Source organism: Periplaneta americana, chromosome 15 (assembly GCF_040183065.1).
Source record: "Periplaneta americana isolate PAMFEO1 chromosome 15, P.americana_PAMFEO1_priV1, whole genome shotgun sequence".
Classification (NCBI taxonomy): domain Eukaryota; kingdom Metazoa; phylum Arthropoda; class Insecta; order Blattodea; family Blattidae; genus Periplaneta; species Periplaneta americana.
The window spans coordinates 164,402,079-164,416,826 of record NC_091131.1 but is presented as its reverse complement, the minus strand read 5'-3'; the positions used below and the strand labels follow the sequence as shown (position 1 = coordinate 164,416,826).

At 36.8% G+C, this 14,748-nt stretch overlaps 1 protein-coding gene across 1 annotated transcript in view; it reads right to left on the bottom strand.

Annotated features, from left to right (window-relative positions):
* The window catches only part of Cog3 (conserved oligomeric Golgi complex subunit 3), a 93,426-nt gene that overhangs the window by 52,361 nt on the left and 26,317 nt on the right, over nucleotides 1-14,748 (bottom strand). Inside the window, exons 4-7 of the mRNA XM_069848464.1 lie at nucleotides 11,045-11,152; nucleotides 8,633-8,800; nucleotides 5,663-5,925; nucleotides 1,229-1,447 (exon numbers count right to left, since the gene is read on the bottom strand). Of these exons, the coding sequence (XP_069704565.1) occupies nucleotides 1,229-1,447; nucleotides 5,663-5,925; nucleotides 8,633-8,800; nucleotides 11,045-11,152 (758 nt within the window). The remainder of the gene's footprint in view (nucleotides 1-1,228; nucleotides 1,448-5,662; nucleotides 5,926-8,632; nucleotides 8,801-11,044; nucleotides 11,153-14,748) is intronic.

Genomic DNA, 14,748 nt, shown 5'->3' with positions numbered 1-14,748 from the left:
TTGCCCTTCAAAATAGTCGCCACCCGCTACAACACACTTTCGATAACGTTCGTGCAGCTTCTGGAAACTATCAGCAAAGGCCTCCTGTGGAATCGATCGCTGACTATGTTCAACTGGTCGCAGTCTGTTTACACTGCCAGTCACATGCATTGCATGCTGTGTATCGATTCTCCCCACGTCTCTGAAGAACCATGCGCATGCGCAAGAACATGTGCCAAGTTGCCGTTCAGATATGACACCATTCACCGAACTTTTTAGACACACCACGTATTTGTACAAGTATTATAATCACACGTGTGCTTTAAGCATTTGACAGTAGGGTGTAGTCACATAAGAAAGACATATTTATGTCCTAATTATGTTGGTTTTTATCATGTATATCTTGGTCAGAGAGAACAGCTACAGAAAAATTATTCCAATTATTCTGTGCTATTTGGTTTTTTCTTCTGTGGTTACAAGGCAATCATCATCATAAAATGACAGTCGATACGAACACCTGTTAGAGGGGCGGCCATTTTTTCTCTATATAACGCTTAAGCAAGGGATTTCATGTATATAACTACTGCAAAGCAATTCCCATTGTATAGTTACAGACTGTTTATACATCCATCGCTTATGCATGGTTTATTAGTGAAGTTTTCTGTCCCAACTATGCATAAGTCTCGTATAAAAACTATACACGGTTTATTAGTAAGACCATATATATATATATATATATATATATAGTAGTTTTCATCGATCCATCTATTTTACATGAACCTGTGCTTCATGATAATTGATCCATAAAATTAATTTTAGGCATGTTCATATAATGAATGCATACTGTATCTCTGTACTTTGTAATAATGATTGTATGGGCAGTAAAAAACAGTTATATAATATATATATATATATATAATAATAAGCACCTTATTCTCAACCACCCTTAACCTCTGTTCCTCTCTCAAAGTGAGAGTCCAAGTTTCACAACCATAAAGAACAACCGGTCGTGCCAGAGAATCAGTCCCATTCCAAGGCTTATTTTGAGGTTTCATAACAGACTGTTTTTTATGGTGATGGGTTGTTAGCCCAATCCCCAAGCTGGAGGACCACTCCTCATCGGCTGTCCGCAACTGCTTATTCAATATATTCGCAGCTACCCTCCATAGCTGGAGACCGTCTCCTCTATCCGCAACTTGAGGAGCGCCATGCCGTGGACTTAGATTGACAAAATTGAAGAATAACTCACGCTAGAAGAGGAGTTGGTTGACCAAAGAATTGATAGAAGAGCTGGTGCTCATCCTGGCACACAAGCACCAAACACGTACAGCTGCTGCGCACGAGAGAACAGTGGTCACCTTTATGCGTGACAGACAGCTCTGTCACAGACGAGGTCACATTGGAGCTCAGCAGAAGCTCCCTTTGAGCGAAGTAGCACTGATGGCACTCTGTCAGCAACTGCTGGTACCTGCAAGTGTCACAATATGCCTAAGTACCAAATACTCGCAATTCCAATGTGACATTCAACTTAACTACTATATAAATGCCAAACCTAATGCACTTTGCAATTAAAGCTCTCAAATACACTGAAACATCTTAAAAAAAACTGTCTGAATGAAAGAGTTTATGAACAAATTTGTATACACTACTAGTCAAAAGTTTTCGATCAGCTATGAAAACAACTATATACTTTATTTCAATGTACAAACACATCGGAAAAACTAAATAGGCCAACAAAATAAATATTTTCTCTCTCTAGCATTATGATATGATAGAATATTCAAAACGAAATCCCTGTTTTAACCACAAATCCATAGTTGTAATAAGTGATCGAAAACTTTTGACCGGTAGTGTAGGTTTGAAAGGTGATTTCAGAATGAGGTTTCTGGGGGCAATGGAAAAAGCAATAGAATTAGGACATTCAATATCAACTTTAAAAAATATCTACAATGTTTTGAACAAGTTAGGAGAATGAAAAAAGGGATTATTCCTAAGTTACAGTACCAAGAAATGAAAGTGCAGCAGAGATCGTTAGTTAGGAAGATCGTGAGCACATTGGCTGCAAGTCATACTACGCAAGGAGAGAATTAGAAACAAAGGAAATTATGGAAGAACTTTTGTTTGAAAAATATCATTGGCGTGGATGTTTGATAACTGGTTATAATGACGACTGGCGATTAATAATAATAATAATAATAATAATAATAATAATAATAATAATAATAATAATAATAATAACAATAATAATAATAACAATAATAATAATAACAATAATAACAACAACAACAACAATAATAATAATAATAATAATAATAATAATAATAATAATAATAATTTATTTTAGCTGGCAGAGTTAAGGCCATAAGGCCTTCTCTTCCACTCAACCAGCAAAAAGTATACATACATATGAACTTACAAAGAATTCAACAATTTTATTTAGATAATAGTTACATGTATACAAGAGTTATTTACGAATTAAACAACAAAATACTATGAACTATTAATTAAACACTATGTAGCAGAATTAAGCTAAAATACATAGAATGTTAATATATATTTCAAATAATGTTATATAATAGAAAGAAATTATTATGAGACAATTTTGAAAAAACAGCACTATCAGGATGCATGTCTAAAGGAAGAAATAACAATATAATCAGTGATAGTTTAAGTCAGTATGATTGGAGTGAATTGCTAAGAAGGTTATCTTTTAACCTGTTCTTAAAGTGTTTATTGTCTTGCAGCCCCTAATACTTTGTGACAGGGAATTCCATTGTCGCGAGGTGGATACTGTAAAAGATGATGAATAACAAGATGTTCTATGAAGAAGTACACTTAATGCGCCACAGATAAGTGATCTGGTATTTACATCGTGGTTAGAGTATAGATAAGAGAAACAAGACGAAAGGTAATTTGGTAGACAAAAGGTAATTTATGAGGCAATAATGAAGATTAAACACTTATGCCACATGCTTCATACTCCAAAGATTGTGTACGTGTGATCTATAAAATGGCCATGCAAACATTATGTCCCATATTCAGATCTGCTACTAACAATGAATAATTTCAAGGAAAAATTGTTCCGGGACCGGGTATCGATCCCAGGACCCTTTGCTTAGCGCACGAACGCTCTTCCGACTGAGCTACCCCAGGAACTATACACGACACCGTCACAATTTTTCCTTTGTATCCACACGACTCAAATGAGCTGACAAGACGCCAGAACTCAACTATGAGTGCACACAAATACTGTGTGACTTAAATTGTGGCTTTCTGTTAACGTACCTCCAGTAACGAATGTATGCTACTAGCAATGTTTTATGATAAGAAAGGTTTTCTACCATGACTTTTGACGAAAAAGAAAACAAAAACGATCACTGCAACTAATACACAGACAGCACATGTATGAGAAAACCACATAAGAGCCATTCTTCTTTAATTCATTATTCTAAAATATTTAAGGCATCAGTTAGAGTTACACCAACTTCATAGATATAATGTTAAAATTATCAAGGAATAACCAGAGAAAAAGAGAAAAATTACTAATGCTGTTGTCAGAGAATTTCAAGCACAGATCCTTTAACGACAAAGTCTGACTCAGCTGTTTTAATGACTAACACTGCATAACACAAAAATGTGTATTGATGATATAAACAATTAATGGAATCTTTGACTTTAAGTGAGTGCTTGTGACTGAAGAATTTTATGTACAGCATGTTCCCCAAGCCTTCATGGCATAAAAAGGGGAAACTTTACATTCAATTATTATTATTAGTGACGAGAATTCCATGCAAATGCATGCTTTTATAGGAAAATAGGACACATCTCAAACTTAGTACTTATCCTTTTTTAATTACTTTCCGGTTCTAAATATGAGTACTTTTTCCGTGCATATTTCCATGTTTTGGTCTTTTTTGGTGATAAAAATATGCATAATGCATATTTCAGCAATTTTTAGCTTAATCATGCATATAATATACATTATATTCAGTTTAAATGCATGTTTTAATGGTTTTTAGCTTCAGGAATCAGGATAGAAGAAGGAAAAGAAAAAAACTAAATAACAGAAAAATGTTCATTCAAGTTTGCACCGATAACTTCTTGCGATGTATAGAAGCCATTCTCTGCCTACAAAAACATGTTGACTGACAAGCGTAGGAACCTCACAGGAACGAATTTACAAATGTTGTTAATTGTTAACTGTGCAAAAAAATAAATGAAAATAAAAAAATGAAAAAAAAAAATGAAATAAAAAAAATTTGGAACAAAAATGAAAGTGCATGTTTTAATGTATTTTTTGCTTGATCGTGCATGTTTCATAGTTTGATAGTGCATGAATGTGTGCATAGTTCGGGATTTTATAGTGCATGAAATTCTCGTCTCCAATTATTATCCTACAAAACTGCAACCTATTACAGCATTTATGAATATAAAACCCAGATAATATATTTATTATCTTCTTACGAGGCGTGTTCTTAAAGTAAGTTCCGTTTTCAATTATAGCCGTCGCATCATTGCAATTGTTATTCTGCACATGCGTGTTTTCTTCTTCAGTCCTCAGGCAAGCTGTGCATGCAGTTTCAGAGCTTCAGTCCGTGTGTGGGGTTAGTGGTGATCAGTTGAAATGATTAAAGTGATCGAGCGTCATCGTACAATGAAAGAGTAGTCGAACGGAGAATATCTGCATGGAAACATCATATGTAATTCGGTACATTAAAATAATATATATGATATGCGTAAATCACCTAGTGATTTAAGATTGCCTTTATTCCATCGGACCCGGCCAATTAGTCACTCATAACGAGTGCACCTCCGCACATATGTGGACATTGTCCTATGTTCATATACATCTATGACGTAGTGCAGACAGCAGACCACTAGAGGGAACCCAAGAGTTGGAACTTAAACTGAGACGATTCGATCCGACACCGGGATGGGAATCCAATGTGGCTTAGTGGATAAAGCATCAGCACGTAGAGCAGAAAACCCGGGTTCAAATCTCGGTGCCGGAGAGAATTTTTCTCCGTTCCACTACTCTTTCATCGTACGATGACGAAGAATATCTGCATGGAAACATCATATGTAATTCGGTACATTAAAATAATATATATGATATGCGTAAATCACCTAGTGATTTAAGACTGCCTTTATTCCATCGGACCCGGCCAATTAGTCACTCATAACGAGTGCACCTCCGCACATATGTGGACATTGTCCTATGTTCATATACATCTATGACGTAGTGCAGACAGCAGACCACTAGAGGGAACCCAAGAGTTGGAACTTAAACTGAGACGATTCGATCCGACACCGGGATGGGAATCCAATGTGGCTTAGTGGATAAAGCATCAGCACGTAGAGCTGAAAACCCGGGTTCAAATCTCGGTGCCGGAGAGAATTTTTCTCCGTTCCACTGCTCTTTCATCGTACGATGACGAAGAATATCTGCATGGAAACATCATATGTACTTCGGTACATTAAAATAATATACCTATATGGTTGTTGTTTGTTTCTTTATGTATCCATATATATATATATATATATATATATATATAGAATTTTCATCATATTGAGAATGTAACTTCAATAAGAGTTTCAAGAACAATCTCTTTGTGAGCAAAGAAACGTACCTACAGCACTTATGGTATTTGTTACCTAGTTTACAATAATAAATGTAACTCACTCAGGACTGCGGGAAACTCTGGCTTCAATTTGTGCAATGAGAGGCTTTATACGAGGTGCCGAGGCCTGGAACTTGCCATAGTAAAGGGCAAGTGCCGTGTTGTGCGCAGAACCAATAGAACTGGGTACATGCGCAGCTGGCGCCAGGACTTGCTGGGTTGCATGTTCCAAGGCTTCCACGACATGGCTGCGAACCATGGCCACAGCTCGAGACAGGCAGTGGTGGAACCGGGCAAGGTAGGCATTCGATTCCCTCCACTTTACCTAGAAAAATTTTAATACACATCTCACTGGTTGTAAACCACAATAACACAACATATAATCCATGTTGAATCCAGGGGCGGTTTTTCGGGTGAAGCTCGTGAAGCGGCACTTCACCTGTTTACTAAGCGCAAATTCACTTATTTACACGTATTTTAATGTTTTATTTTATTTCACTTCATTTTTGTCTTTTACGTTCTGCGTTGTAATATGTTCTGCACTTAGGTATTCTGCATTATGGAACACTAGTCCCATTGTCACTAGAGGTTGGCACAGAGTGGAGAAGGGTGACAATTACAGCTATATCCCTCTTTCAGAGGTAGAGCTTCTCAATTTGCGGATTTGTTTACGGGTAACCATGGCAACAAACCCTTGTAAGATTTCTATAGAGCCTGTTTGCGAGGGTACTTGAATCGCTGACAAAACATTTCTCTTGTAGCTGCAAACACTCTTACAGCCTCCTGGCTTGGCTCTTTTGAAAGGAAAATAACGGCACGCGAATACAATGAGATAAAATTCCTTGTCTTTCACAGTGTTCACACTTCTTTGTACCTGTTAATTTCAGTTTGTGAGACGTGTGAACAGAGTGACTGTGTTATGTCTTGTTGCTCAAACAATATATTAGAAGATTAAGTTAACTAAGCAGTTATTTATTTTAATGATAGTTTTATGATTATTTTTAAAAGTGGTGACTCCGATATTTTTATTCACAACGAGGAACGTATTCTATAAACGATGTAGTGTATAGTGTGTTACAGACACCATTTTCGCGATGGACTGAAGGTTACCGGGAAACCACCAGCGTGGCTCAGTCGGTTAAGGTGCTTGCCTGCCGGTCTGAAGTTGCGCTCGGGTGCGGGTTCTATCCCCGGTTGGGTTTTTTCGAGGTTTTTGCCAACTGTAAGGTGAATGTCAGGTAATCTGTCGCGAATCCTCGGCCTCATCTCGCCAAATATCATCTCGCTATCACCAATCTCATCGACGCTAAATAACCTCGTAGTTGATACAACGTCGTTAAATAACCGGCTAAAATAAAAAAAAAATTGTTAGCAGGAAAACCAGCACTTGTTATTAATATATCAGCAAAAAAGTTGGAAAGGAAAGGTGCAAGATCTTACACCAAACATTTTTATAAGTGGGTAGTACAGTGAATATCAGTGGCTGTGCGGTAGTTCTTATTTGGAAAAATTGTTTTGTTGGCCCTGTTTGTTAGTTGGAATTAAAAAATCGGCATGGAACTCGGATGGATTTTGTGAAAACAGATGAAGTTTTTGTCAGTTTTTTTTAAGGCTAAAGAAAGGGGTGAATTTTCAGGGCGGAAAGGTGTCAGAAGGTGAACTTTTTCAGAAGTACAAACAATTATTTTTTAAATACTTGACGTCATTTTTATGCAAGTTAACACTAGATATGAAAACAATGAACAGCTTCAGTTTTGCTCTTTTGCCAATACTTCAAAATGTCTTCCTTCTAATGCTCTTGCCACTCTACAAAAGACTCTCCCAAATTTGTTCAAAGTAAGTCGTTTGAAAACAGAACTAGAGCTTCTCTATGCAGATCATGAGTACCAGAACATTTCCCTGATACAAGCACTGAAACGTGTAAGAGAAAACAAAGGCGTATTGAAGATACCTATAGGCTCTTTTCCCTTATTGTGACATTACCATCAACAAGCGTTTCAGTGGAGCGAAGTTTTTCTGCACTCAACTGCATAAAGACAAATCTTCGCAATTCAATGGCACAAGGGAGATTAACATCATTGGCGTGCATCTCCATTCACAAGGACTTGCTACATGATATAATTGAGAAGCAGCCATTTCATGACGACATCATTGACAAATTCTCCATCCGTAGAGACAGACGAATCAACTTAATCTACAAAAAATAGGTAAGTCGTACATCATGTCCCTCAATAAAAGAGCTTCACCAACTTTTCAGGTTGCGAGCTGCCACTGGTTGAATCTTTCGTACACTACTTTTAACACTTGAATATAAATAATTGATTAAATGGCGATCTTACTCGTGTTAGTTATGTAAGCATGTGTGGCTTACAGCTGTTTCGGTGTTGCTTGACACCATCCTCAGAGCCTACTAGATCTCGGCACTATCTCAACTTCGCTGCCTGTTGTGTCGGTGCGTTCGTGTGATGAAGAGTTGTGTCAAATAGTGTGTGTTTTCTGAAATTGATCTGTGTGTTGAGAATTTGATTAGTTACACACCCCTAGTGTGTCTGTATATTTCATATTGTTGCAGGTGTTGAGTTTTTGGTTTTTGGGTTGTATGTGTAGGATTTCCATGTCTGTATTTATGTTATTGTATGTGTGGTTAGCATTAGTTATGTGTTCGGCATATGTAGATGTATTGTGTCCTCTAATTATTACTTTAATGTGTTCTTTGTATCGAGTTTGGAATGATCTGCCTGTCTGTCCAATGTAGAAACGGTCGTAACTATTGCATGTGAGTTTGTATACACCTGTGTGGTTGTATTTATTTGTTTGTGTTGTTTGTGTGTTGAGATGTCTTTGTAGTGTGCTTTCTGTTCTGTATGCTATGTTGTATTTCTGTTTTCTGAATGAGGATGCGATCTTGTGTGTGTTTTTGTTTTCGTATGTTAGTGTGATGTACCGTGTTTGTGTTGTGTTTTGTGTGTTTGTGTTTGTTGAGTTTGTAACCATTTTCTTGTCACACAAAATACATCAAGCACTGTACTCACATGGGCACCTATGTATTCCATACACTGGTCCAGGCAGTCCAGAATGTCAATGAAGGTCTCACTTGACACAGATAATGTGGGTGAAGCTAAGCGATTGCTGAGGGAATCCAGTGCTGTGAAGTGCTGAAGTCTTCGTCCCACTTCCTCACAAACATCATGTAACTTGGTCTGCAACAATGTAATATGAAGTGGAAATTATAACAATGCAGAGTTCTTTTCAGAGCAAGCAGTACATCGAAGTCTGTTTTAATTATATTTCCTGTCTCATGTTCGTTTTTATATTTTAACCTTCACTTGCATTCGAGAAACATTCCCGACATCTGCAAAAAGAAGGTAAACACAGGACAATGACATTCAAAAATGTTGCTAGTTTGTGTAAAAAAAGATAAAGCTTCTGAGAAAACAATGGAAACGAATATACTGAGTGAGCAGTCTTTATATGAAGAAATTCAAGAAATGCTCCTAGCCTCTGGGAAGAAGCTAAAACTTCCCGATAAAACAATGGACAACAAAATTAAAAAATTATTTCTGGCTTTATGGAAAGAAGTTAACATTTAACCTAAGAAAGCAGTCCTTTTGGTGGTTGTTGTTTAGTCAACTCCGAAGACAGGTTTGCTTGAACCTCATAAGTGACACTAATAAGGCATCACTCGTGAGGCAACTAAGCCAGGAGATAATGGGGTAGAACAGCCAGTTCCTTTCCCCCTACCTCTGTGGTGGCTGAATGGTCAGACCTTCAGACTGTCACGCAGGAAGCCCGGGTTTGATTCTCGGTCAGGTCTGGGATTTTTTCACTGAAAAAAATCCATAGTGACACTTGTGGCGGACAAGGTCGCAGTTGGGGTTTTTCCCGGGTTCTCCCATTTTTCCCCAAATTAGGCATTTAGATCATTCCATCACCATTTCTCCATTTCATTATCATTCAGTAGTGTTCCCCGAATGCCGACCGGCGACACATGGAGGGGACTGGCCTAGGGACGAGTGGGGTTGCCTGCTCGAAACCTGAACCAGAGAACCTTGGTGTGGTCAGCCGGTGTGGGTTTGGGAATGCGTCACCAGAGGGCTAGCGCAATAGATCTGAACAAGGTCGCAGTGCTGGGCCATAGTGCCTCCCTCTATTAAATTCAATTCCTTTCCCCCTCCATTGCACACATCGCTGACTGATAACATATTACACTAATCAGACTTCAGATGTCCTTTGGTAAGAAATATACTTACTTACTTACTGGCTTTTAAGGAACCCGGGGGGTCATTGCCGCCCTCACATAAGCCCGCCATTGGTCCCTATCCTGAGCAAGATTAATCCAGTCTCTATATCATATCCCACCTCCCTCAAATACATTTTAATATTATCTTCCCATCTACGTCTCGGCTTCCCAAAGGTCTTTTTCCCTCCGGCCTCCCAACTAACACTATATATGCATTTCTGGATTCACCCATACGTGCTACATGCCCTGCCCATCTCAAACGTCTGGATTTAATGTTCCTAATTATGTTATATGAAGAATACAATGCGTGCAGTTGTGTGTTGTGTAACTTTCTCCATTCTCCTGTCATTTCATCCCTCTTAGTCCCAAATATTTTCCTAAGCACCTTATTCTCAAACACCCTTAACCTATGTTCCTCTCTCAAAGTAAGAGTCCAAGTTTCATAACCATATAGAACAACCGGTAATATAACTCTTTTATAAATTCTAACTTTCAGATTTTTTGTCAACAGACTGGATGATAAAAGCTTCTCAACCGAATAATAACAGGCATTTCCCATATTTATAATTAATAGATTAAAAGCAGCACTTAAACATGGTGCTAGTTTCGCCCCAAGACTTTATAATAAAGTTAAACATCATTTTTCAAATTTGAAATATTTTAAAATTAAACCCTTTAAAAAATACATTTGTAAAATTATTCATGATATATAATATTAACAAATGTGTGTATTTTTTACCTTTTATTTCTGTCGACTATATTCATGTTTTTATTGAATGTCATTGGCTTCTGTCTGATTGTCCTTTTTTTTTTCTGCTCTTGTGTATTAGTTGAATTAAGTTAATTAGTGTATTTAATAAACTGTCTTTGTAAATTTTATTTTGTATTATTGGCTAAGACCACACTGTACACGAGCCTGGCTCTTACGGTAGTGGCTAGAAACATTTTTGTTGTATAATTTTGAATTTATACCCACTCTGCCTACTAGCTAAATAAACAATACGATTTAATACCAACTTCTACTTATATCAGAGCTGTTATTCTTCCTGTTGTATTATGTTAGGATATATTTCAATCGAAGTTATAATCGATCTTCAGTTGAGTTACATTTCATTAACGTGATCTCATTCCTTGAACACCCCTGCACTACATGATGGAAGTTTAATTTAGGTTCCACTGAATGGCTACAAACTGTGTTAAGTACCTGGTCGGCCAACAGCTGCTCACTGACTTGATGCAATGAATTGGTCCTGTTAGACACAATCTGGTATTGCTCTGTGAGGCAAGTCAAGTCCTTCAGGGAGGCTTCGATCTGAAATGAAGAAAACAGAGCAGAAATAATGAGAAAACACTGAAACAATTAAGAACACCAAAGCATTATGCCACGTATACTGTATTTTTAAAACATAGCCTCAACATGCTGAGTTGGAACAACAGTTGCCAAGGATGGCATATATGCCACAAGTTTCAAAGTAGATGATTGAGGTGACACCAATAAGGCAAGTAAGCCAGAAGATAATAGGGTAGGGCAGCCAGTTTCTTTCCCCCCTCCATTGCATACGTTGCTGACTACATACAGTATTACACTAATCAAACTTCAGATGTATACAAGCAATTGTTCTTCCTTTGACTCATATCGTCAAGTGAGATGTACTGCCTGATAATTAGACCTCGGGTTTTAGGCAAATTCCTATTTAGTTCCTTTAGGAAAATGTGCAAAATAACTGCAGATTTTGCAATTTATGGAAAATTATACACATTAGAAGCAGTTTTATAGTGCCTAAAATTACCTAAAATGGGGGTCTGTGCCTATTTCTTACTTTTTCTGCCTAAACAAGTTAATTTTTAAGGGTTTTTTTAAGAATTTCAAGAACTTTTAACAATCAATATTATAGTTCACTTAAAAATTATTTATTTTAAAATTTGTCTCAAGCACAGAATGACACCGCATTGTCGTGCAAAGACTACAGGCGAATTCGTGTCAACAGTGAAAAGCTAACTATTTACGGCTGGCCACCAACAATTGATATGTTTCTCATTAAAGTTTTAACTACCAACTGTTTTGGATGCTTCCAACGACAATGTGCAACACATACCTTAAATTTAATTTCTAGTTTTCTTCTCTGTGTGTATGGTTTAGCGCTCATATTCTGAGTTGTATTAGTTGCATTGCATAGCAGTGTGAAGAGAAACAATGCCGAAAGACAAGTGTTTGAAAGCTTCTTTAATTCGTTCCTGGCTAGTGGATTATAATCATCTTATTTATGACGGGAAAATAATTTTTTGTCATTTGTGTAAACAACAGATAAGAATTAGACATTTTTTTTTGTTATGGTAGGCAAGCCGGTAACTAATTTATTTGTTTTCAGTGATGTTCTCAGATTATTTAAGGCTAACACCCGGCCACAAATTAGCCAAAGTTTATTTTTTAAGAAATGTAAAATCGTATATCTTTTCTTCTTTGGCGTTATAAATATTTATTATCATTATTATTATTATTATTATTATTATTATTATTATTATTATTATTATTATTCTAAAGCAAGGAGATGCACTATCACCTTTACTTTTTAACTTTGCTCTAGAGTAGTGGTTCCCAAACTTTTTTGATCGCGGATCCTTTTCGACTGGAAAAAAGATTCATGGATTCTCAAATTAAACTAAATTAAATTAATAGTTAGATTAAAATAGAGATAAATTTAATATGCCTTCATATTTATATTCTGTAAGTATTTAACATGTGTCCTGCGCTGTAGCGTCGTGGTGTAAGACATCCTGCCAGGACTCGTGTTACAGAATGCACACTGGTTCGAGTCCTCATGGGAGAAGAAATTTTCTCATGAAATTTCGGCCAGTGTATGGGACCGGTGCCCACCCAGCATCGTGATGCACTTGGGGAACTATGATAGGTAGCGAAATCCGGTTACATAAACCAGCTATAATGGCTTGGGGCTCATCATGCTAACCACACGATCCTCCATTCTGGTTGGATGATCGTCCACCTCTGCTTCGGCATGTGGCCGTGAGGCCAGCAGTCGGCTGGTCGGTCTTGGCCCTTCGTGGGCTGTAGCCCCACGGATTATTATTAAGTAAAGAGGCAGGTTTGAAAATAAATCCCAAAAAGAGAAAGTAGATGATCATGTCTCGTGACGAGAATATTGTACGAAATGGAAATATACAAATTGAAAATTTATCCTTTGAAGAAATGTAAAAATTCAACTACCTTGGAGCAACAGTAACAAATATAAATGATACTCGGGAGGAAATGAACCGCAGAGGGATGAAGTTACAGGAGAATGGAGAAAGTTACACAACGCAGAACTGCATGCATTGTATTCTTCACCTGACGTAATTAGGAACATTAAATCCAGACATTTTGAGATGTCCAGGGCATGTAGCACGTATGGGCGAATCAAGAAATGCATATAGAGTGTTAGTTGGGAGACTGGAGGGAAAAAGACCTTTGGGGAGGCCGAGACGTAGATGGGAATATATTAAAATGGATTTGAGGGAGGTGGGATATGATGGTAGAGACTGGATTAATCTTGCTCAGGATAGGGACCAATGGCGGGCTTATGTGAGGGCGGCAATGAACCTCCGGGTTCCTTAAAAGCCATAACTGAGTATTATTATTATTATTATTATTATTATTATCCACTTCAAAGCTGTTCAGACTAAACATTTGAAAACATTATTACGAATATAACAGACTCAATACCTATACCTAAAGTAACATATGATGACATTCGTAAAACAATTAAAAAAACTGAAACCAACTAAAACAATTAGCACTGACGGTATTCCATATTTTATAATTAAAGGATGCTCTGATATATTTATTCCTCTGTTAGCCCACATATTTAATTCTAGTTTGAAAAATGGTGAATTTCCCTCACTATGAAAACAAGGTGCAATTATTCCTATATTTAAAAATGAAAAGAGAAACGATGTCAAAAACTACAGACTTATCTCGATCCTAAATAACTTTTAAAAAATATTTGAAACTATTATTCGCAGACTATACTATTATATGAAAAACAATTCATATTTCAAATTGTCATTATTTTAATAATTATTCCTATGTACTTTTATTATAATTTCTATCATTGTTAATGTTCTTGTAATGATATTGTCTGTGCTGAACTGTTATTGGCCCCTAGCTGTTGTACAGCACATTAAATATTAGTAAATATTAGTGAAAGTCTCAGGAATCTTCTATGCCACATCAATAAATTTAAGAATGCAGTTATATTGTCAGACTCCAAAGCAGCTAATCTATCAATAGTCTCTAAATACATACTTTCATCTCAAACAGCAGAAATAACTAAAATGCTCTCTCAATTAATATCACTCAATAAAAGAATTGTATTCCAATGGATACCATCCCATTGTGGAATCCTGGGAAACGAGAATGCAGATGCTTTAGCAAAGAAGGGCAGCACTGCTACTTACAGACCTGTTACTAAATCTACGTATTACTCTGTGAAAAGATTTATTAAATCTACATACTTAGACTTCAACAAACAAAATTTGATAACACAATCCCATGGGAAAAAATGGAACTCTCTGCATCAAAATCCACAGTTAATTCCCGATTTACCACGAAAATCGTCTGTAGCTGCATTTAGATTGGCAACAGGCCATGATTGTTTGGCCAAACACCTGCATAGAATTGGAATATATCAGTCCCCTAACTGCCCATTGTGCAACTCAAACCAAGAAATGGATTCGGAACACCTCAAAATCTGTGCTTCAGTGGCTGGTCATGATAATATCTTTGAAAAATATTGGAGTGCAAGAGGTCAAATGACTTTATTGTCAAACGCCTGGCATTAGAAAACAACAAACAACAACAACATATTAGTAAATAAATAAATAAATAAAATTAAAATAATAATAATAATAATA